Below are 22,812 nucleotides of genomic sequence, written 5' to 3'. Positions count from 1 at the left end.
CTTCATCTAACAGACTCCACTGGTTTATCTTTTTGAAGTACTTTCACCCTGATGCTAGTTCATAGTTCATTTTCATTTGACCTCTGTGTATTGAAGAATCCCATTGAATTGAGTTTAACATCAGAAAGGGCTTATTACTGGTGTATAGTGTGGGACTGCCAGAGGGTGGTAATTAAGTGCCAGGTATTTTGGAAGGAAGGAATCCCCTACTTAGCAACAAATCCAGAAGGTAGGCATTTGCTGTTTTTTTTTTTTTCTTTAATTGATGTCAAGAGGACTCAAATAATCAGTTTAAGTGGAAAAAAAAAATGCCAAAAGAGAACTTTGTTGTTGTCCAAAAAGTATAGGATCCAGCTCAGATGAGGCATAGATGGAAATTGAGGCCTGGCTTTGTGAGTCTGTTTAAAAACTGTGGTGTCAGTTTTAATGACTTACCTCTCCTAAATGTACCAGTATAGATCTTGGGGGTGTAGCCTGTGAATGCTTAGTCAGAACAGTCCGAATGCTGACCAGAATGGTATTGTTCTTCTCTTTGTTCCTGGCTAAGTGACTTCAGTGTAGTAAAATATTTTGTTGCCTAATATGTCAATCTGGAAAGTAATTTTTATCATTGTGCATATGAGGCTTAGAATGCACTCATTAGATCAAAAAACAAAAATGGAAAAAATGTTTCCATAAGAAATAGGAAGAGAAGTAGAATCTAGAATATCCAGAATAGCATATGGGATGAGTAGCCAGGGGCACTGTTTTGTCCAGGACTACAGGAAATTGCTCCAATTATGCAGGACTGCTGTTGGTTGGTTTCTTGCTGCCCTGCTTCTCTAGGCTCTACATCAGTTTTGCTTGACCAGAGATACTGCCCGGACTTCTGTTTTCACAAATTGTTGTCATCAGACAAACTATGTTTTGTATTGGAAATACTCGTCACTGCTCTTTCTGTGCAGCTAATTTAATTTTCTTTTTAAGCTTTGTGTTTCCATAGCATATGGGAGAGCTCAACCAGGCTGAATTTCAATACAAAATAGAGCTTTGATTATCTACTAGGAATGGGTTGCTGTTCTCAGTGATAACAAAAGGAATTTGTTTACATTCACTTTATTTTGTACTTCTGGAGAGTGAAAACATTCTCACAGAAGCAACTGATGTTTTTTTTGATCTCTAAATCCATTGCTGCATGAGTTCTTCTGCATGTGAGCCCTTTTACTGCCTCTCACTTGAAATGGAAATGGAGGCGTGAACACATGGTTGTTAACTGCATTACTTATGAATTGTAGATGCTGAAAAATAATTTTCTGGCTTCAAAGAATGTATTTATTTCCAAATGCAGCCTCTCGTGCATTCTTTGCATTGTTCCTACTTCTGTTTTCTGCCTTTTTTTCTTTGCTTCTGTTTCTTCTTGGAAATCACTCAGAACTTTACAATACTTCAGTTTTAAATGTCCTTCTCTGTTACCTACTTCAGTGTAGCCAAAGACTCCAGCAGTGCCCATTCCTTGATCGGCTTGGCTGTGTTCAGTTTGAGCCAGCTCTTTAATAAATCATTAATAGTGCTTTAATTTTTTTTTTGCAGACGATGTAATGCAGACTACTTACTGTGAAATTGACTTGGACAAAGGAAGAAGAGAAGCCTTTGTGTATGCTATCAAAAATCACTATTGGTACCAGATGTATATTGATGACTTGCCAATATGGGGTGAGTAATGCATTGCATTAACAACTAGGTTACAACTACAGGATTACAGCCCACTGTGCTAGTGGGTTTCCTGGAGTCATCAATGGCTAAGCTTCCTTAGAAGAATTTCACAAGCTTGTAGAATTTACGTAACCAAATAATACAAGTAAGAAGAAGGATTATTGCTTTGAAAGAAGAGTTGGAGGATCGGTACTAAGGAGACAATGAAAAACAGCTTTGTTTCTCAAGCATTTCTTTCGTAGTACTAAGTTGCTATGGTTAAATTCATCTTTTAAATATTAAAGTGAATAGTATTTGGGTGGAGATGATGTCCACGTCTTTTAAACTCTCCAGTGTTGTCCCTCCCTTGTATCTCAGTACTACATTCCTAGTAAAGAAGTACTCTGCATGTTTCTCTTGGCATTTTACAGTGATGGCAATTAACCAAAGTAAAAGTAGTGTTTTAGGTTCTTCATGGTTTTCTGCCCTGGTAGGGCTCACTAATGTTAAAGTCAGTGTGATGTATACACGATCATTTAAATTTGAAATGATCCTTAGTAAGTCCTCAGAATATCCATATTCTACTTTACTGAAGTCCAGATATAAAATACCTTTCATTAACTGTTTGTAACTAAATGTAATGGCTTCAAACAGTCGTTTGAAGGCTTTGGAAGACTTGCACTTTGTTTTCTGACCTGAAAAGAGCAACCAGCTCTTCCTAAGCACATTCAGATACAATGATTCAGTTTTCTGTTTTCACCTGTGTTGCTATCCTCCAGTGGAGTGGCTAGAAATGACTGTTTTCTGCCATCCCCCAAAGTATATGGAGCTCTGTATGAGTTCACTCCTTCAGGTATTGACTGATCAGAATGTCCTTTATGAGGCAGGGAGGTTGGCATCCTCATTATTTTGCTAATACCATGGGAACAGGTAGTACTTCAGGTGTTAGGCTGTATGGCATAGGCACAAACTGAGGCTTGTTTTGCATGTGTGGCATATGCAAGGCAATTCTGACAGATGAGCCTGAGTAAAATTATGCCAAGAAAAATACTTCCTTAAAAATTAAAAAGCATGTAAGTGCCATTCCTTCACACACCTGCTTCTTTGTAAGAGTGTTTTTCATGTCCTTCACCTGCTTACTCCCTCGCTGTCCTCACCTTTGTATATCCTTGAGAGAGAGATCCTCGAGAGCAAAAAGTGTGTGCTGAAGGATCAACTAACGAGAGCACAGTGAAAGCAGAGTTCTGTAAAGAAAGAGAAATGAGTGGAGGGGAAGACTGAACAAGGTGATGGGAAGATATGGAGGTCCAAGGCTAAGTTGTGTTCTTACATTTTAAATGTGTATTCAGGTAGTTCTTTATCTGGCAAGAAGTACACATAAAATTAGAGGAATTGTTACTTCACATTTTTCACGCAGCATTTGTAGCTGTGTGCTGTGGTGTTTTAAAGCTGTTGCAAAGCACTTCTTATAGATATCTGTGATTAAAGTCATAGTCCAGGTATTGCATTTGAAAAGCAAAACATAGGGTCTGCTGCATTCTCTTGGCTATATTAATATTGCTTTTTACCTGCCAAAACTTTAGAAATCTATATTTTTGAACATAATTGTATAATATTTGAAAAACAAGCTGTGATAGGTGCTTACACTTGTTTCCTGTGCAGGCATTGTTGGAGAAGCAGATGAAAATGGGGAAGACTATTACCTTTGGACTTACAAAAAACTTGAAATTGGTTACAATACAAATAGAATTGTGGATGTCAATCTTACCAGCGAAGGAAAGGTGAAACTGGTACCAAATACAAAAATCCAGATGTCATATTCTGTAAGTAGTCTGATGAATATGTAAGAAGAAACTTTATGTGGTAAAAGAGATCAAAGATAGTTACTTGTATACCTGTGTATCAGTGTAAAACTGTATTAGTGGAAGATACGTAATTCCATTTTTTTCATTTCTGAAAAACCTTGATAGGTTTAATGGCAGTAAATGGAAAATGAAAATGATGGTTTTGAAATCCTTTAAACATACCAGAGCTTGTGCAGTCTGCAGAAAAGTGTTTTGTTGGGAAGTGAAGGTGTTGTCCTCAAAAGTTCATCTCCTTGTCTTTGGGGACCCCCAGGCAGCTATGTATTCCCTTAATGCTTGGAGCTGTGACTTGCATGTCACAGATTTGAGCTGGATTCTGAACTAAGAGAAAAACCCTCTTTGAACGTTTGTATTTTGTAGGCTGTTACTATTAATACTTTTTTATTTTTCCAGTTACAGTAGAAATTTCTTACTTATATAGCCTCACAAGGTTTTTTCTGAAGCTTTCTGCTTTTCTCTTGAGTTGCTATGATAAAAGGTAGTGAATAAAGAATATTTTCTGATATTTTCCAATGAGTGAGATTTTTGGATTTTCCTTCCTTGTTTATTTGGTCCATTAGACATTTAAGTCAATTCTCTCATGTTCTCTAAACTCACAGAAGCCAGTTCTTAATGCATTAGTTTTCTACAGCGTGTTAGCAGTAGGTGTCAGTGTAAGATTTTTTTTTTTTGCAGTATATTCTTGCCACTATTATGTTTGTCTTATGTTGAACAAGTCACAGAGCTCAAAGTGCAGATAATTGTATTTATCTGTGCTTTCTCAAATCGTTTCTACTGCAAAATTTATAGTTTCAAATACTACCAGCATTGTGAAATTCATATGTTCTGTAAATTTTGAAGTGGACAGCACTGGTGAAGTGGATTGTGGAGGAGTGGAACCACTTGAAGTGGAGTAGCTGCCAGTAATTAGAGTGACATTAGATGTTCTTTTTAAATACTTGTGGCTGTACAGAGCTCAAGACTTACCTTTGCATCTGTTTTGGCATCACTGGGCAATTTTTGGTCTGGCATCTGTGCAGTGTTTAGTTCACAAATTGTATCAGGTGAACTTGTTCTAACTTGTTCCAAGCAGTGCTTCTTAGTGTCAGATCCAAAGCAGTCCTCTGTGGACCTTGTAGAGTAACAAGTAGCAGCAATATGTGCTACTCTCCTGTGATTGTTTGCATCTCCAGCCAGTTTGTATCTCAGTTTATGCACTTTTCTTTCTTCTTGGAATCTCCCTTACTTTTCCTGTTGTATCTTCTCATGTCCCTCACTTCTGCTGAACCGCTTCCTTTTTCTTTTATACTATACTCAGAGAATGTGAGTATGAGAAGATGGTGTTACTGAATACCAGTTTGAATGCATGGCAGTAAAACAGATATGAACTGCTGTGGGGGGAGCAGAAGTAGCAGTTGTTTTAATTGCTTAATGCAAGGTTGGTAATGTTCTTCACAGGCCTCTTTCCATACAACTCAGTACATGGCAGTGGTAAGAAAGGGAGCATGCAGTCAGCAAACAGCCCTTGGAAAAATTCCAATGTTCTCCAGCACATCATACTTTGATATTTTTTCTGATATCTTGCACAAAAATAATTCAAGAAAATTACCAGTTTTACCAGTATGTACTGTAGAAAACCATCAGCAATGAACTATCATTTGACAAAACTGAAAGTAGAGTTGTTTGGACTTTTTTTGGCACCACCAGTGTGAATCTTTGAGTGCCTTCTGTAGTCATGAGAAGGGTTTGTTGTATTTGGCATCTGGAAGTTTCATCTGTGATTAGTCAGGCAGAAAGGATAGACAGCTGAGAAACTGGAAGGCTGATTCTTCTTTGTTCCTAAACATGCTCGGGGAAGGTTATGTCCATAAGGCAAGGTGGCTGATGTTTGTTCTGTGCCTGGACTGTAGATCGCAGGCTTTAAGAACTCTGGTCTTGCTTTTGCCCAAACCTGCTTTCATATTGAAGAAAATCTCTGAAGTAGATAAGTTAAAAAATGTGGTTTGGTTTCTTTGTGGTTATAGCTGAATGCATTATGATAAGCTTCTCAGTTGTAAACTTTTCTCTTTAGGTGAAGTGGAAGAAGTCAGATGTGAAATTTGAAGACCGATTTGACAAGTACCTTGACCCATCTTTCTTTCAGCACAGAGTATGTACTGTACTAAGACAACCGTATGAAATATTCCTCTGAAATGTGTGTGTTAGCTCAGAAGATGTAATGGAAGTTTTTATGGCTGCCCTCATTACTGTTCTTCTATAGAGAAAATGTAGCGGAGGGCCGTTTTGAAGCAACAGCTGTTCAACTCACCTCTGTTTGTTTAATTTGTTCCCTCAGTGTCTTGTCTGTATTGCTTTTTTAAAATTGAATTCTAATTTTAGGTTCATAAGTTGCCCTTTCCACTGAAGCAGAGGTACCATCACACGCTGCATTGTTCAGCTTCCTGAAATTGCCCAGCACTGTACTGTTCTGAACATCAGACCAAAAGGCAGCGTACGGTTGTTGGAAACTGTACTTGTTGTTTTCCTTGGTTTTTTAGCCACAAACATGAACTCAAACAGTCACAGCCAGTCATAAAGTGAATGTTGGGACTGTCTCTAAATACAATTTTCTACAAGTACTTTGGATGGAACTCTTTGAAACATTGGCCATCTGATAGCCAACAAAAAGCTTAATTATGTTGGATTCTTTAAATTCAGTATTTTTGTATGGTAAACTTTTTGCAAGTTAGAAAAATAAGTTAATTTAAAATAACTTTCTGGCATTTAAGTTGCAGTAGAGTAAGCAGTATAGAAGCGTTCTGCGTAGAATCCAGTTGATCTGGCATACAGCTGCTAGCCAGTGGAAGGTTATTTAAAAAAATAAACTAAAAAGTTGTCAAGTTATTTCCACTGTTTGTTGTTCCTCGTGTCTTTGATGTGGCCTGTAGATCTGGGTCTGTGAGGTTTTCCTCTCATTCAGCAACTGTTAAAGAAACATTTCTCTCTACTAGGTCTTGTGAAATTTAATTCTTGTTAGTCTGCTATAAGGATGCAGGCTGAAGCCTAGTGGTACTGCAGTATTCATTGTAAGGTGTTCTGGACAATCAGGCAGCTCTAGGACTGCAGGTTTTAAGTGACTGTTCTGGTACTTAAATAGGATGGCTCCAGACTTCTTAAGTGCTTCAGAAAATGTCTGTGTGACAGTTTGAAGTGAGCTGCAAATAGCAGAGTGGTTCAGGTAAATACGTTCACATGCTCAGGAGCAATCTTGGTCTAGAGACAAAACCGTGCAACTCCACTGCTTGTCAGTCACGTAACTGCAGTTGTTCGTGTGTATGCTTGACTGAAGTAAATGGAAAGCAAAAGGATGATACCAGTTGTGATGGTTTAAGCCTGTCATTGCAGTTTCCTTTAGGGTAGTATACTGAGCAACGCTTCTTTCTGAAATTAGAAGATTTGCACTGTTTGAGCTTAGTAAGAAAAGTGTGCTTGTTAGAGGCAAAGTATTGCTGCTGCACATTTTAGTCCTGTGCAGTGCAATTGTTTATTCCATTGATTTTTTTTGTGACCTGTGAACGTTTATTTTACCAGTGTATACCTCCTTAAGTAAGACAGCACTACATTGTGCCTTTACTTTGCCCAGGGGAGCATGCATGGAGTTGTTCAGGCTTTGCTGGTGCTTGAGTAATTTGTGATAACGTGGTCACGAGGAAGTTCAGCTGTTGAAAAGCTTTGTGTAGTGTTTCAGAGGCCAGCTTTAGTGGGACTTTCTACAAACGTAGTACTGCATACAATGGGGGCTTATTGTTGCTTAGCTAGCGCTGACAGGCTGTCTCACCAAGCAATAATTTATCTGTACTGAAACAGATTTCAAACACATGATTCTAAATCTTCAGGGTATGTTTTCTTTTTGTAGATTCACTGGTTTTCAATTTTCAATTCTTTCATGATGGTGATCTTTCTGGTTGGCCTAGTGTCTATGATATTAATGAGAACTTTGCGAAAAGATTATGCAAGATACAGCAAGGAGGAAGAAATGGACGATATGGTAAGATCTGCATTAGCAATTTTATTTAAGGCTTAACAATTTCTCTTCATGCATTCATTGACGTAGCTGCAATTGAATGGCTTTCTTCACTTGTCAGAAAACTCCCTGTGGGTGTTTTGGAAGTGTTATTGCTTTTCTTTACAACAACATCTAGGTTGCAACCCAGAATTCTGTGTTGTTGTTATGTTAGTGTTTGTATCCCCATTTAGATTAAATGAGATCTAGTCTGAGTACGTAACAGAAGCCTGCATGTGCTTCATTTCAGAGGATTTTAGAGACAGGAAGGAAATTTAACAGATGTTACTGCATCCTGCATTCAGGTAGTATTTTTTGTCATCTTAATAAGCATCTGAAGGGTAAATTTCTCTCTTGAATGCATCAGATCTAGGGGAAAAGCAATATGCTTGGAATTAATTTACTAAATTAAATCTTTAATTTGTTCCTAGCTTGTGTGCTTATCTAATTATGATAATGTTTAATTACAATGAATAGATTTAATTTTTTTTGTTGTCGTTCCTAGGACAGAGATCTAGGTGATGAGTATGGATGGAAGCAGGTCCATGGAGATGTTTTTAGACCATCCAGTCATCCTCTCATATTCTCATCACTTATTGGCTCTGGGTGTCAGATTTTTGCTGTGTCTCTTATAGTCATTGTTGTTGCAATGATAGAAGATTTATACACAGAGTAAGTATAATTGTGCAGTGCCTTTCACGTATAAATGCTTAAGTGAACAAAATAATTTTAAAAGTGATAGTTCTGACTGGCTTGGGGGAAAAAAAAACAAAAGTATTCCAGAGTCCATAGGAAATAATCAGTAGTATTTTGGAGCAGTCTTGAATTCTAGTGACAGTTTTCTTGTAATCTGATTGTATGATTTGGTCGTCTTTACCTTCATGAATTCTTGCTTTTTTATGTGATGTGTTGTGGAAGTAGTTTGTTCTTCTGTGGTATTGCTGATAGATCGTTTGGGAAATAAGTGTTTGAAGATGCATGTCTCACTCCTGCTTTTATCTGCAGAGACCATGTATTACTGTATTACACTTTTTATTCCCCTCTGTCCTGTAAAGATTAAATTATGGGCTTACTGTGTTGTGAATAATCCTGTTCTCTGCTGACAGTGCATTAAGTCAATCTGATCCATGAGTCTCAGGTTTGGGAATTGAATCTCTTACATTTTTTCAAACAGATGACAGATGCCGCTCAGCTGGTGTTGCATGCAGAACCTACAGTAGTAGGTGGCCTTTGGTCCTCACTGGGGAGAACTTTCTTAAGCAGTGCTCCAGTTGTAATTTAAGACACCAGTTTTGGTTCACCTAGTTCTCTTCCTTGCTTTTCTATCTGCTTTGAGTTCTTTCACTGTTCTGGATTGTATTCCTCGGTTTCTGTAGTGATTGTGTTTTGGATAATGAAGAAAACTGTATTGCTTTGTGTTCTGTTTTCCCTTATCTATTTCTTGCCACCATTGGTTTTAAAAAGTTGCAGTACTCCTAATGCACCACTAGAGAGAACTCTTGGTACTGAAGTTCACTGCTTTTTAGTGGCATGTTTAAAAACCTGCTCTGTGGTTGGTATCTTGGCATATTTTCATTTTTCATATGACGCCATTCCCCTTTGTGCCTCCTTGTCTGTATTTCTGCGTACAGTTATACACATTTGTAATTACACAACACGTTGGCACTTCAAGAGAGGGAATGAAGCAATTTCCGAATGTTTGTGCACTGCAGTGAAGCTATAAGTTGGTAACAGCGATTGTAAAATGCAACAGAACAGTAACTAAACAAAATACATGTGCACTTTGCCTTTGATTGCAGCAGGTCTTTATGTTACTTTAAGTGAATTCTGGGTGTGTAACTGACGGCTTCACCAAACCTGGACCAGAACGTTCATATGTTGATGAAAGTAGCAGTGCAATTTCAAAAATGCCATAAAGTAGGAATATGGGAATGACTGCCTGTCAGTGTTCTTCAGGTCTATTAAAACTCTTAAAGTAATGCACCAGATGCCATCCAAAAGCCTCTCGGTGAAGTTGGACCATGCCAGCTATTCATTTATTATAGTGATTTGTGTTTTGAGTGACTTTGCCATAAGAGTATTTGAAATATAAGTGAGTAAGATTGAGAATAAGAAATCTTGAGATTTTACTTTTAGACGAGCATCTGCTGATCACTTTACAGCTAACTTAGATTTACATGCATCACATCAAACTTCATGGTCTCCTGGGGTTTTGCACAGTTTCCAAGTTGGTTTAAACTAGAACAACTGTTAAAACTGGCTTCTGTCTAGCTTTCTAAATAGAAAATGTTAGCTTTCTGAAATAGAAATGTTATTTATTTATGAACAAGCAAATGTTAGTGTACTTTTCCTGTAATGTGTGTGTGACCAGCAGTTACATTTGCATTGTTCAGTTGTTCCAATCATGGAAGCTGGTTGTATTAAAGATGACTTCTTTGATGAAGGCAGGCATCCAGCAGTTGTTTATCAGAAGGCAAATTACCAGCGTTTCTAGCAGAAACATTGTTCAGAATCACAGTCAATTTTTTTTAGTCACTGACTTCTATGCTAAGCAAAGAGTAACTTTTATGTGCAGTAGTTAACTCTTACATTTAATGTATGTCAGTTAAGTATTGCATTCCCTAGTACAAATCCAAATGCCCAAATGCCAGTCTTTTGGGCAGAGGTGAGATTTTGTACTTAACTCTACTGAGAATAAGTGCAGAATAGGAAAGAATTTTGTATGTCAGACCCATGTTTCCCAGATTGAGTTATACTTGGCCAGAAGCTCTGAATACAAATAGTTCTCATTTTAATGTGGACTTTACCTACATTTGCACATTTTACTGTGATCTTTTCTCTAATACTGTTTGCTTTTCTATTTCGTTTACAAAATCACTTGTAGGAGAGGATCAATGCTTAGTACAGCTATATTTGTTTATGCTGCAACATCCCCAGTGAATGGATATTTTGGAGGAAGTCTTTATGCTAGACAAGGAGGTAAATTGTTTTCGTGTTTCAACATTTTCATTACAGTGTTTTGTGGAGAGTTTATTTTCTGGTTTGCAGTGACATAGAAGTATCCTCATGGAGTAACATCATTCAGTTGTAATCCATTAAGATAGTAATTATTTTGAATATATCTAAGTTTCACATAATTTCTTTATTCCACATTAGCTCTGTTTTCTGTGTAAAAATAGCAAAACTATGATTAATATCAAGATAATAATCCTTGCGGTTCTACTAGCTTCATCCATCCCTTACTCTGCAGTAAAAAAGTAATCAGTGTCTGTTATCTTATACAGTGTTCTAGGAAAAATATAGGAAAAATAATTATGGTGAGGTTGATACTATTCAATCTTAACTGCATTGAAATCCATCATGAGTTTGGAGGATAGACTTCTCTATATGTGTGGCCTACATGTCAACCTAGTGACTTCTAGAAAAGCAGTTCTAGGTCAATCAGTTACGGACCTCAAATAGTGTTCCATGCTCTGTAGTTCAGCCAGATTTGCATTTTGTTTCCAGATCAAATGCGGTAGACTGTGAAATGCTATCATATTGGCTCATGGTGAAAATGCATATGATGGTCTTGAAAAACATATGCTGTTCTTCTGACTGTTTTACATTTAGTGCACACTACAGAACCGTGTATGTTGTATATACTTTAAACATATTTGTTATTTAAGAGCTTTCGAAGGTGAATACATACAGTGAAAATTATTGAGCTGTTGTCCAAGAGAAGCTTTGTTTTGATGCTCCTAAGGGAGCTATAGACAGTAATATCTGCTACCAAATGTTGTTCTTCCCCTAACGTGTGGTTTTTAGAAATCCTTTTCCTTCTAACCTTTCTGCTACTGAAGAGATCTGAGTTCTATTTTGCTGTATATTTTGCTTTACACCCAGGTTAGCTAGTTGTTTAGTGCATCCTGAATGCATGAATTCAGCTTAGTTGGGTTGAGACAGCCTGGAGCAGCTGCCTGCTGTACTGCTGAGCTGGCCCCAGAGCAGAGTTCTCATGCAGTGTAGCCATAAACCCAGGATGTGCGCAGGCTTTGCAGTGGAGCCAGCTCTAGTATCTCTCACTGCCCTTCTGTAGCCTGGGTATGTGCTTATGTTTCACACCCCAGTTTCTTTGTTAGTGCATGCTGTTCTTCAGCCAGAACGTGCTCACACCACATCTGTTTTTCTTTTCACATGGCCTAGTAAATTGGTTCACTTACTGTCTCATAGAAGTTTCCAGAAGACAAATAAAAGTACTAGTTGGCTTTTGACTCTTGTATCCTTGCCGTTTGTTGCTACTTATATCTTTCATCTTTTTTGTGGAGAAGAAATCAGACATCTAAACTCTGGAGAGCTTGCTGGTATTTTATAAGAACTTTCTAAACTGATTCCATTGGAATGTTCCTTCTTACAGGAAGGCGGTGGATAAAACAGATGTTCATTGGAGCTTTCCTTATTCCGGCAATGGTGTGTGGAACTGCCTTCTTTATTAACTTCATTGCCATCTATTACCATGCTTCAAGAGCTATACCGTTTGGAACCATGGTGAGTCATTTTAGTGGAGAATTTAAAAACCACTGTAGATGTGGGAAAACTACCTTTTAATCAAAATACGGTTGTGAGTCGTGGTTTCAGCTTTTTTGTTACAAATTTGATCTGGGAAGGTTTTAATGTGCTTCGAGAATAATTTCCTTTAATCGTAACATGCTGATTTCCAACAGCAGGCCTCTCTCTTCTTAAAATGTCCCTTCTGCTTTGTGCTCGATCTTCATTCTGTAGTAATCTTGTACAACACGGGAAGTCAGCAGCTTGAATGTTCAACTGGATGACAAATGCAAACTGTTTATGAACTTAAACATAATCCAAAAGTAATCCAACTGGAAACCACTTCCAAATTATTGTAGTCAAGCAGAAAGAAAAAAAAAAAACAAAACTCAACCAAAAAAAAAGCTAAAATTTGAGACAACAAGTCCTCAGGAGATCTGGGTTTGAGAAAAACAGTCACTGTTTTTACTTTCTGAATAGGTATTTAGTATCCAGTTATGGTCTCGTGACTGTGTGTTAAACATGTCACTTGGAGAACAATGCTTGTTGGATTACTTTAGTATTTAATCAGTGTAACTTTTCTTGTTTCTCATGGCTTTTGTGAGGGGGTTTTTTGTGCTATTGTTGGCCCTTTCAAGTAACCTGAAATAACCCTGTGAGCACAAAATAGGAAATAATAACTTGGCACTTCAGCAGAATTTCTGTTTGAACTTACAAGGGGTGTTATTTCAGAGCAGAACTTTTTAAAGTTGTGCTACTTTTTAAAATGTTACACTGCAGTCCTTCAAGAAATACTGCAAGAAGATTTGTTGTCTTTACAGTATCTGTAGCAAATCATAATATGTAACCTTTGTCACAGCTCCCTTCTTTTCGCATCAGATTTAATGAATTGTTTGATCAGAGAGATTTGAGCAGCCATGGATTTCTTCTTAGTTTGTCTATCACAAAATCAAGCTTTTTAACACAATTTTTATCTTATAAATTGTAGTATTAGAGATGTAATCAAATTCAATATGACTGAAAATATTTCTGAAGAACACACTGTTAAATAATAAATGTGGTAGAGATCATAAATGGTAATTAAAATGAGAGAGACAATTCTCAGTTTCAGGCAAAGGCTTTCAATAACTTTTTCCTGATAGAATAGTAATTGCTTTTCATGTTTGTGCTGATTATAGTTCTTTATTAGGAGTATTTGCAATGTCCACCAAATTACCAGCTTTTTGCATTCATTAATTGTTATAAAACTAAGTACAAAATCAAGTTAAATGTGTTTGTAAAGCATTCATTTAATTTTTGTGGTTTTCTTCTTGAAGAAGGTAGACTAAAATTTTCTTTGACTATTTTTGTACTTATCAGCCTGTGTCCCAAAGGAATACTGTAGCGTTTTTTCTTTCCTAAGCTTGCAGTCATGTACAGTATTGTTAGAAAAGTTTATAACATTGATCTTTGGCATATGCAAAGAGGATGTGTTTTACTGCTGAGCAAGCATTTACGATATCAGATTTCTCACTTTGTATTCCCATTTGGAACTCAGAAATGCTGAGGAAAGGGAATTCCACCTGCGCTGGAGTTTGTCCTGTAAATCTGTTCAGCTGATGTGTATTTTAAGATCATGGAGACATGGACATGCAAAAGCAAATGGGAATATAAATCTTCAGGGGTCACTTAATCAGGGATGTTAGGGCTCTTTATACATAGTGATTTTAACAGTCTCAAGGTTTTATGAGCGTGTTTGAATCGTTATGACTGGTAATAAAAGTTCAGTGGAGCTAGAGGACTTTTAGTAGGAGCAGGTTATGAATTGGAAACTTCATCAGAATCATCAACGCTCTAATGAATTCAAATTAACTAACGGAGCTGGCCATGAAAACCGTTTGAAATTACCATATTGTGCTGTGGTCTGAAGTTCCTGGGAAGCTCTCTAGGTATATGGATAAGATACCTCTGCATCTTGTCACCTTTGTTTTTAATGTAAAGAATCTTCCATAATTCTCTAATGTAGACTTGCTGCTGCTTCTGTTTTGTGGAATTAAGATCTCTGTCAGCTGAATACACTGCAACTCAGAAGTGACTTATCTACCCTGGGATATCTTGAAGCTACCCTCCTTCATTAAAAATTTCTGGCAAGAATTAGCCACTTCTTCAGTGCTGTAAAAGTGGAAAAAGCCGAAACTGAATTGCTGAAAAGAATCTCTGGGCTAAAAGGTTGCTAAGAGACTGTGCTTTAATATGACATCCTGTGATTTGCCCTGTTTCACATTGCTACTTGCAAGTGAACCACAAGGTTCGCTTCTCTGTGCCTTAATTCCTTCCTGCAGACAGATTTTTTTCTGTTAACTCTAGGCAAGGGCAGCTGATGCTGTCAAAACCAAGATAAGCAAGTTGACGCACAGTTTCTGCATCTTTGATCTACCTCCTATGTGCTTCTCTGCATTTTGTGTTTAAGTACTCAGCATCATCGATCCCGCCAGGACCATCGTACACCTTGCCGTCATTTTAGTCAGTTTTGAACATCAAAGCTTTGTCCACTTTGAATATCTTTTTCCTGATGTCTGAGATTGCCTCAAAGCTGCGGCAAGGTCTAGGAAGACCCACAGTTATTTCCTGCAGTGTTTCGTCAGTGTTGGCACTCCTCCTCTAGCCCTTTCAGATGTTCATGCCAGCTGTACTAGGGCAAGCTTTGTGCAGTACTTGAGCCTGAGCAAAGGCTTAACTTCTTCACTGGGACGTCCTGCAGTTGCCCTTCCCTTCAAAATACAGTTAAGAATGTGGCAGATTTTACTCAAATATGAGAGCTTTTTAAAACTTGGTGGTTTAAAGCTTTCAGTACCCTTAGCTTTTCAAGTAGATGTAAAAGTCTGTTTTTCTTATATCTCTTCACCTCTATACGTGCTCCTTGGGTGATGTTCTGTTCTTTGTTCTTTTGGAGCCCAAAATTGTTTCCAGTTTGTGTTTGTTTGTAGAATCTCATTACTGTTGAATGTGGAATTCTTCTGAAGCTGTTGTACGCCTTAGCTGAGCTCCCATTGAGTGCTGAGACTTTCCAGTGTATTAATCATTCTGTTTTGTTGTGTTTGAATTATAAATGGAAAATAGAGCACAGGGCAACTAAAAATAATTTCAAGTAATAGCAAGTGAAGTGAACTCTCTCTGCTTTTTGAAGGAGTATGAGGGTAGTTCTATGCAAAATTACTAATTAATGCTGAATTTCTATAGAGTATACCATGGTAAAACCTCCTGAATTCTGACATCTCACAAGCTGTGACTGCTTACCTTGTTCTGCATGTAATACATAATTTAAAGGTTCCCGTTAAGACTAGTATGAGTAATGTAATATTCTGACTGCAGAATCCAAGCAGCTTGAACTATTTGGGCTGTACCATTTTTGTTTTGTTTGGACAGTAGCTTCCTGTGTGGCTAACATTTCTAGTGTGCGTTTTTAATGATTTAATTATATTAGGTTATTTACAAAGTACTTATCTTGGGATCAAGAAACTACTGTTTGCATCCTTTATTCTTTGTTGAAACTGGAAACAAATGTTTTCTCTGACAGATAGCTTAATCCAGGCTATGGCCATCCCTGACTGCTGTAAGGTGAAAGAAGTGTTGGTTGCCACCAGAAGAGTTGGATGTGTTAGCACCACAGATCTTCATTCACTGGGCCATGTCAGGAAATGAACTGGCTGAAACAGACCTGCCTAAAAAAAAAAAGGGCAAAAATCTCATTATATGTGTTCAGCAGATTGCTCCCTCATATTGCTTGAAAGTGACTGTGGAGTCCTTGGTCAAAAACAGCATTTATGTTGAAACTGAGACAGCTTAACGCTTCTGGCTAGATTTTTTAACAGTTCTATTTATTACTCAAAGTAACATCCTAGATTAGCAATTCAGTTGCTATGAAATGAAAAACAGTTTATTTTGAAGCCTCCTTTTCTTGCCGTGTGTGATGTTTTGCCAATTCCATGTAGAAAACTTTCACTGTACAGATTCATTACCTCTTATAGTGGGGGAGGGTTTCATGCTGTCTAAGGGTGTAGTTTTGGTAGGTGACAGGAAAGATCAAGCTGCTGCCTTGACAGTTAATTTTTATTGCTTTTCTCCCTTGTGCATTAAGCAGTCAAGGCACCACAGCCTGCCAGTTGCTGTTTAATATTAGATATGCCCATAAAAATTTTAATTATCACCTTCGAATGAAGTTTAATCTACAGTTGTCAGAAAATATGAAACACGTGGCACTCAAACATAAATTATTTCCCTCTCAACAATGTTTCCTTTCAAATAAGGAGAAGCGATTTCTGTGCCTTCAGTCATGGGCAGTAAATCTTTCCCCCTTAAAACAAACAAAGAAAAGGTGTGGTGTAGAACCAACACAAGCTCGGTGAGGTTGATGGGTTCTTTCTGTGACAACTATAATCTGTGTACCGAATCACATACTCAGGTGTGAAGAAGATATGTAACAAAAATGCAGTAGCTGAAATAATTATGCTATAATGCAATGTCTCGATAGAAAAACTCGTGTAATTTGCTTGCATGTATGTGAATTATAGAGAATGTGTGCTTGTTCTTTTTTTGGTGAACTACAGTTTTTTCAGTTGTAGTAGATCTGCTGTTCATGTAATTTGTTTTCTGAAGTGATGGTGAACACTGCTGAATTAGTCTCTTAAAAGACTCATTAAGATGTAATTCTTGCATCTCTGCCTGTTGCACAACTGCTATTATTGCTTCTTATTAAAATTTTAAAAAATGAATAAAATTGCTGGTCCCTCTGGAGAGGTGCTTCTGTGGGAAAGCAGAGCAACCTCCATTCATCCTGATTTCATTCCCTCTTACTGTTTGTGACGATGAGATGGAGGCCAATAAGGGCCTGAGCTGCTTTTACTATTGTAATCTATTGTCATCTCATTCTTCGAAACCTTCAGGGAAGAAATCTTTCTTTTTCCTCTTAACTTTCTTTTTTTTTTTTTCTTTTTTTTTTCTTTTTTCTCTCGAGAGCTTGTTTTGCCCCCAAACCAACTCTATTTGTTTCAGATTTGGCTTTAACTCTTCTGGGTTTAGGAATTGCCTAGCTTGCATTGTAACTACACGGTAATCTGTGGCAATAGGCAGTACATGTTTGTCTTGGGAGGAGTAATGTTTTCATCTCAGATCTAAAATAAATAGGATGTCAGAAGCTAAAAAAAGCTAGTTATTTCTGGTCATTTGTCATGTCCAAAGAATGTCAAGAATGAAGAAAGTAATTTTCAGCTAGCATCAGTCTGAGATCTACCTTGAGGTCAGGCAGTGAGGTGAAAGCAAGAGAGAAGGTGCTGCTGAGGTTAGTGGTGTGTGTTGATTGTAAGCAACACCGGTTTTGCTGATCAGCCTTCTAAGAACAGCAGGTTGCTGTCACCAGAGTGCTGTTGTTTGAGAAGACAGAATATTCACGTCTTTATCAGCTAGTGCAGCTTGTCAGAGGCAGGTGGAAGCGGGAGGCACTGCTAAGCCTGCACCGTGATCTCCCCTTGTTCATTTTGTTTGCCCACCCTTGCACTGCAAAATTATCTCAGTTAATTTTTAGACTTAGTGGCTCCAGGAAAAAAAATGCACTCTAAAGCCAGGTGTCCTCAGAACATACTATAGCATTACAAGTGGTGCATTGTACTACATACTGGATTTCAGCAAAGGTTCTGGCTGTTTAGTCTGAAATCTGTTCATTTTTCTACCAAATAGAATATATTACAACATTATTAGTCATGTTTTGGCTGATATGATAATGAAACTGCAAGCACTCAGGTTTTCTGATGGATGCCAGCTATGGATATACTGAGGACAGGTTGGCAGTACTTACTGAAGCCATTATTCAAGGAATGTTGGTCTGTCATAGCTCGTTTTATGCAGATAATCATTTCTAGATTTCAGAGTTGTTGGTGGGTCTTTCTCCCAAAAAATGCAACAGCCATGCCCAGCAGGAGCAAGTTGGGCCTGTTCCTTGCACACCTGATCTGAAGCCATTCAGCTCTGGTTGTATCGCTAGAGTGTGATGATGCTGGATGCCTTTGTGAGACTGAAATTCAAGGCCATTGCTGGACAGTTTTTGTGTAGTAAAATACTGAGGTGGATTTGCTTTGTACTGATATCCACAGTCAAAATTTATTTATGAGGTCAAGAACTGAAGTGAAGCTACAGATATATATACATAAATACACTACCTTCCAGGAATAGTAGTAGAGATACATATGTATACTGGAAAAGCAGTCCTGCTAAGCTTTTAGGAAGGATGCCTCATTGCAAAGAGCTGGAACGTTAGCTTGACTTTGCATTGTGCTTAAACCTAATTTTTATATGTAAGTAGGGCCATTGTGCTTTTAAACTAAGTATTTATATGTACCAGTGGTCATTTGTGTCTTTGGCCATCTGTTTCTTAATTACCTGCATGATGGATAGTGGAGAAAATCAGACCTAATATTTTGATTGGTAGTGTTCTGACATGATTTTGCAATTCTTGTTTAGGTTTCTTGTGGGGATTGGGTTTAAATTCTTGTACCCAACAGTATTTGTTGTAGATTTGTATGCAACTGCCTAACTTCTAGACTGACTCCCAGGGATAGCTGCAAAAAGTTAAGAGAAGCTGACAAAGCTGCCGGTGATGAAACATGATTGAGGTTTCAGTTTAATTCCATTGCGATTAATATATGTTTAGAGGAAAACAATAAAATAAAGGATCTGCAATAGTTCTATAGTTGATGTAAGAGAATATTCTAATTCTAATAATATCTATTATGAAGTTTCTCAGGGAGTAAATACTTCATATGCTAAAATAGTTTTATATTAACTAATGCTTCATAACCAAGAGTATGATTCTGCAGCAGTAACTGATACAGTCAGAGAGTGTTGGTTGATTATCCTCTTTCATCCCTTATCTTTTTGATGTTTTTTTTTCTCGTTTAAAATTATTTTGTTTTTCATTTACAGGTGGCAGTATGTTGTATTTGTTTCTTTGTCATTCTTCCACTGAACCTCGTTGGTACGATTCTTGGCCGAAATCTGTCAGGACAGCCCAATTTTCCATGCCGTGTCAATGCAGTGCCTCGTCCCATACCAGAAAAAAAATGGTAAAAAAAAAACCCCATACACGTTAAGTAAATGCATTTGCTTCAGTACATTTAAAGTGACTTCTCAGGCATGATCACTACAGCTTTCTAAGGTAACTTATTTAGTTAGAGTTACGTCTGGAAGAGTACCTTTACTAAAATTTTGTAAGTATGACTTCTTTCTTTTGAATACAAACACCAAGCACAGTTAATGGGTAATAGATGGAGCAGATTTGACATATGTAGCAGATTTTACAGTCCTGGATCACTGATTTACGTTTGGCCTGAAATGCTCTCCAGTCCCTTACATAAAAAGGATGGTTCCAACCTATTTCTGATATGGATGTCTTGAAACTAAACCTGTTTTCCTTAGTTAATGCCTCTTACAGGTTTAGGATTCAGTGTGCCTTGGAGGCAAAACTGTTCTGTTTAATTGTCTCCATGCTCAAGTGGAGACATTTGCAGGGTAAAGGTGGGGAAAAGTTTGTAGTGCTCTTCTGTACTTTTGTTGATGGTACGGAGCCTAAAATATTCTGAAGTATATTGTTTGAATTACAAATAAGCCTTAATTATTTTTGAAGGATTTGTAAAGGAGTGCCTGGTCTCAAAAATCAGACTTCATTTTTTTTTTGCAAAGTTTGAATGCAGCCACTTTTTGATATTAATTTAACGTAGAGATGAGGCAGCAAGCTATGGAGATGAAAATATTCTCAGAGGATTTTCTTAATAGATTTTTCTTGCTTTCCCTGTTCAGAGGAACGCAGTGTGAAGGGGGCACTGAAACGTGTACACTCACAATATCCAGGCATTGCAGCGCTCTTAATCTCTTGTTAGTGGTGGATTGTGCAGTTCCAGTGTTAGGATTTGATTTATGCTGTTGCCTGTACCTTGGGAATCTGATGAATTTTGCAGGATAGGGTGACATGACAAAAAAAAAAAGAAGATGCTTTCCATAAAGATAATGTAGTTGCATGGTGTCAGTTTAGACAGCCCTCCCTATAAATAATAAAAGAAGCTCTAAATTAAATCACTGGTTACCAGCTATGTTTGGAATCACTGCAAGTACTGGACAGATCACCTTTATTAGGTCACAGGTTCATCTGCAGGTAGGTAAGTATTAATTTTTAGCCATATGCTTATGACTCAATAAGCATTAAAATGAACACTGATTCTTAATCATATAAGAGTGACCCTGTGGAATTTTCATTTGGGTATTTGCAGTATCTGTTGTCAGCAACAGCACTGAGTTTTAATGACTTCATTTGAGGCTGGTGGATGTTGTGGGGTTTGATTGCTTAGGCCTTTTCCTGGCGAGAGAAATTCTTTCAGTAGCTGTTAAGGCTGCTTAGATGCATGCCTCTATGCTTGTAGATTGGTGTGAGTCTTACATTTGTTTCATGTTTCCCTAAGAATGGCTTGTCATTCTACCCATATACAACATCCTTGGGGATGCCTTCTTTCTAATATACTGGTATGAGACGTATTCTTCTTAGCATGCCTTTAAATAATTTTCTGGGCTTTATAAAGTACCTAATTATATGTTGCAATATATTTCTAGAAATATTACTATTGTCCCTAAACTAGTCTTAATATCTTTCAGGTTCATGGAACCAGCTGTTATTGTTTGCCTAGGTGGAATCCTCCCCTTTGGATCAATTTTTATTGAAATGTGAGTTTGACAGCTATTTGCCCATTTGATTAAAAACAGTAAGTTAAGTCGAATTGCAATATTATCTGCATATTTTATTTACTCTCTGCAGGTATTTCATTTTTACTTCATTCTGGGCTTACAAGATCTACTATGTTTATGGCTTTATGATGTTGGTTCTGGTTATCCTCTGCATTGTGACAGTTTGTGTGACTATCGTTTGTACATATTTCCTGCTAAACGCAGAGGATTACAGGTGGTAAGTATTGTGGTGTTTGCACAGTTGACCAGAGTGAGAGTTTTATAGAATCAAGAGTCTTGACAGGTCTTTTCAAAGTATCCCATGTCCAGATTTCATCTCTAGGGAGTAAAAGCAAGTCCTTGGATCCTTTCTTGCATCTGTGCATGTATGTATATATGCATTAAAAAATACATTGTGGTACAAAGGAATATAAAGAAAGGATCATCATTTGATATCAGTGGTTGATCTTGTTGATCTTGCAATAGCAGCTTTTGTCATGTGTAGCAGATGTGGATTTTGATAAATAAGTCTTTAGGATGCTTTATTTTTAGTGCACTCTGCATCTTCTTGGGAAGTGTTTTCAGTAGATGTGTGATGGGTGTGTGTGTTTACTTTCAGGCAATGGACAAGCTTTCTTTCTGCCGCATCAACTGCGATATATGTTTACATGTACTCCTTTTACTACTACTTTTTCAAGACAAAGTAAGTGACAGTTGTCTTACTTGAATATCAGATTGACAAACAAGTTTATTGGGAAAGACAGGGAAAAATACCTACCATAAATTCATATTTTTTCTTTTTCAGGATGTATGGCTTGTTTCAAACATCATTTTACTTTGGTTATATGGCAGTATTTAGCACAGCTTTGGGAATAATGTGTGGTAAGTTTCAAATATATTGAAAATTTTCAATCAGAATTTTTCACTGTTATGTTTCTCACTTTAGCTCTGTTTTTTTGGTGAAGGAATATGTATGCATTTTAAGGAAGAGTATTTATGTAGTGTGGAGCAAGTTTCAGCTCCCCTGCAAAGTTGAAAGACTCAGTATTGGGCAAGAATACAGGAATAGGTTTTTTTTAGTGCAGTCTAACTTCTTTAAAGTAAATTCCATGTTCAGTCGAGTCCACGTTAATATTTTGTTCTGGAGTTCTTAGTGTTGCCCTCTGCCAGGCAGCTAGGTATACATGCACTGAGGCATCGTTGGTATTGTAGTACTGATGACGCTACCTTCTGTATCCTGTGACGTGGTAAAGTATGGGTGACAGTTCAGAAAGGACTGGAACATCAGGGTAGCATTTATACAGTAAGTATTGGCATATTCAGAGATGAAGGAGAATGCAGAGTGCTCCCATGTTCAGCAGGATTTCATTGCTTTTTAAGATACCCTTTTTAACATGTGTTTAGTGAAAAATATTGCTTGTCATGGAAGTCATCCAATGAAGCCACATATATTTGTTTATCTGATAGTTTTATCTTTTTTTTTTTTTCCAGAAAGAAAGTGCTTCTTGGTTCTTTTATGCATTATGCATGATCCTTATTTAATACTTCCCTTCATAGCAGTGAATGAATAGTCCTCTAGACTCCAGGGGAAGGCTTTCTCTGAGTTAGATATTTGGGACCCATGGCGTCTTACTGGAGTTGAGTTTACTTTCTGTAAAGTATACATTTCCTGCTATCTCAAGAGGATAATATCACAGTGCTTTTTAAAAAGGGGAGAATCATCTCTTAGCCTCTTTCCTCTCATGAAATCTAATCTTGCCTCATTGGGTTCTTGGCACATTACAGGACTTCCCTGCTGTTCTGGTAGTCTCACAGCCATTTTTTTTTCTTTAATAGGCTTATACTTTTCAGCTCTAATCTTTTCTTTATAAAGTGCTCAGGCTGGTATTGATTAAAATGTCTGTGATGCAGAAGCTGAGCTTGCCCACCAGTTCCTGCAATTAAAATGTTTTTTACAACATGGAAGAGTCAGGTTATCAGATGCTT

At 37.4% G+C, this 22,812-nt stretch overlaps 1 protein-coding gene across 2 annotated transcripts in view; it reads left to right on the top strand.

Moving 5' to 3' along the window:
- TM9SF3 (transmembrane 9 superfamily member 3) overlaps positions 1-22,812 on the top strand; it is a 40,885-nt gene that overhangs the window by 13,322 nt on the left and 4,751 nt on the right. For both annotated transcript variants that reach the window (XM_015288468.4, XM_046943071.1), the window contains exons 3-14: positions 1,570-1,692; positions 3,334-3,494; positions 5,587-5,664; positions 7,411-7,542; positions 8,063-8,229; positions 10,442-10,536; positions 11,954-12,084; positions 19,039-19,178; positions 20,758-20,826; positions 20,918-21,064; positions 21,446-21,529; positions 21,632-21,708. In XM_015288468.4, the coding sequence (XP_015143954.1) occupies positions 1,570-1,692; positions 3,334-3,494; positions 5,587-5,664; positions 7,411-7,542; positions 8,063-8,229; positions 10,442-10,536; positions 11,954-12,084; positions 19,039-19,178; positions 20,758-20,826; positions 20,918-21,064; positions 21,446-21,529; positions 21,632-21,708 (1,404 nt within the window). The remainder of the gene's footprint in view (positions 1-1,569; positions 1,693-3,333; positions 3,495-5,586; positions 5,665-7,410; positions 7,543-8,062; positions 8,230-10,441; positions 10,537-11,953; positions 12,085-19,038; positions 19,179-20,757; positions 20,827-20,917; positions 21,065-21,445; positions 21,530-21,631; positions 21,709-22,812) is intronic.

The sequence above is a fragment of the Gallus gallus genome, chromosome 6 (genome assembly GCF_016699485.2).
Source record: "Gallus gallus isolate bGalGal1 chromosome 6, bGalGal1.mat.broiler.GRCg7b, whole genome shotgun sequence".
Lineage (NCBI taxonomy): Eukaryota > Metazoa > Chordata > Aves > Galliformes > Phasianidae > Gallus > Gallus gallus.
This window is presented reverse-complemented; position numbering and strand designations above follow the sequence as displayed.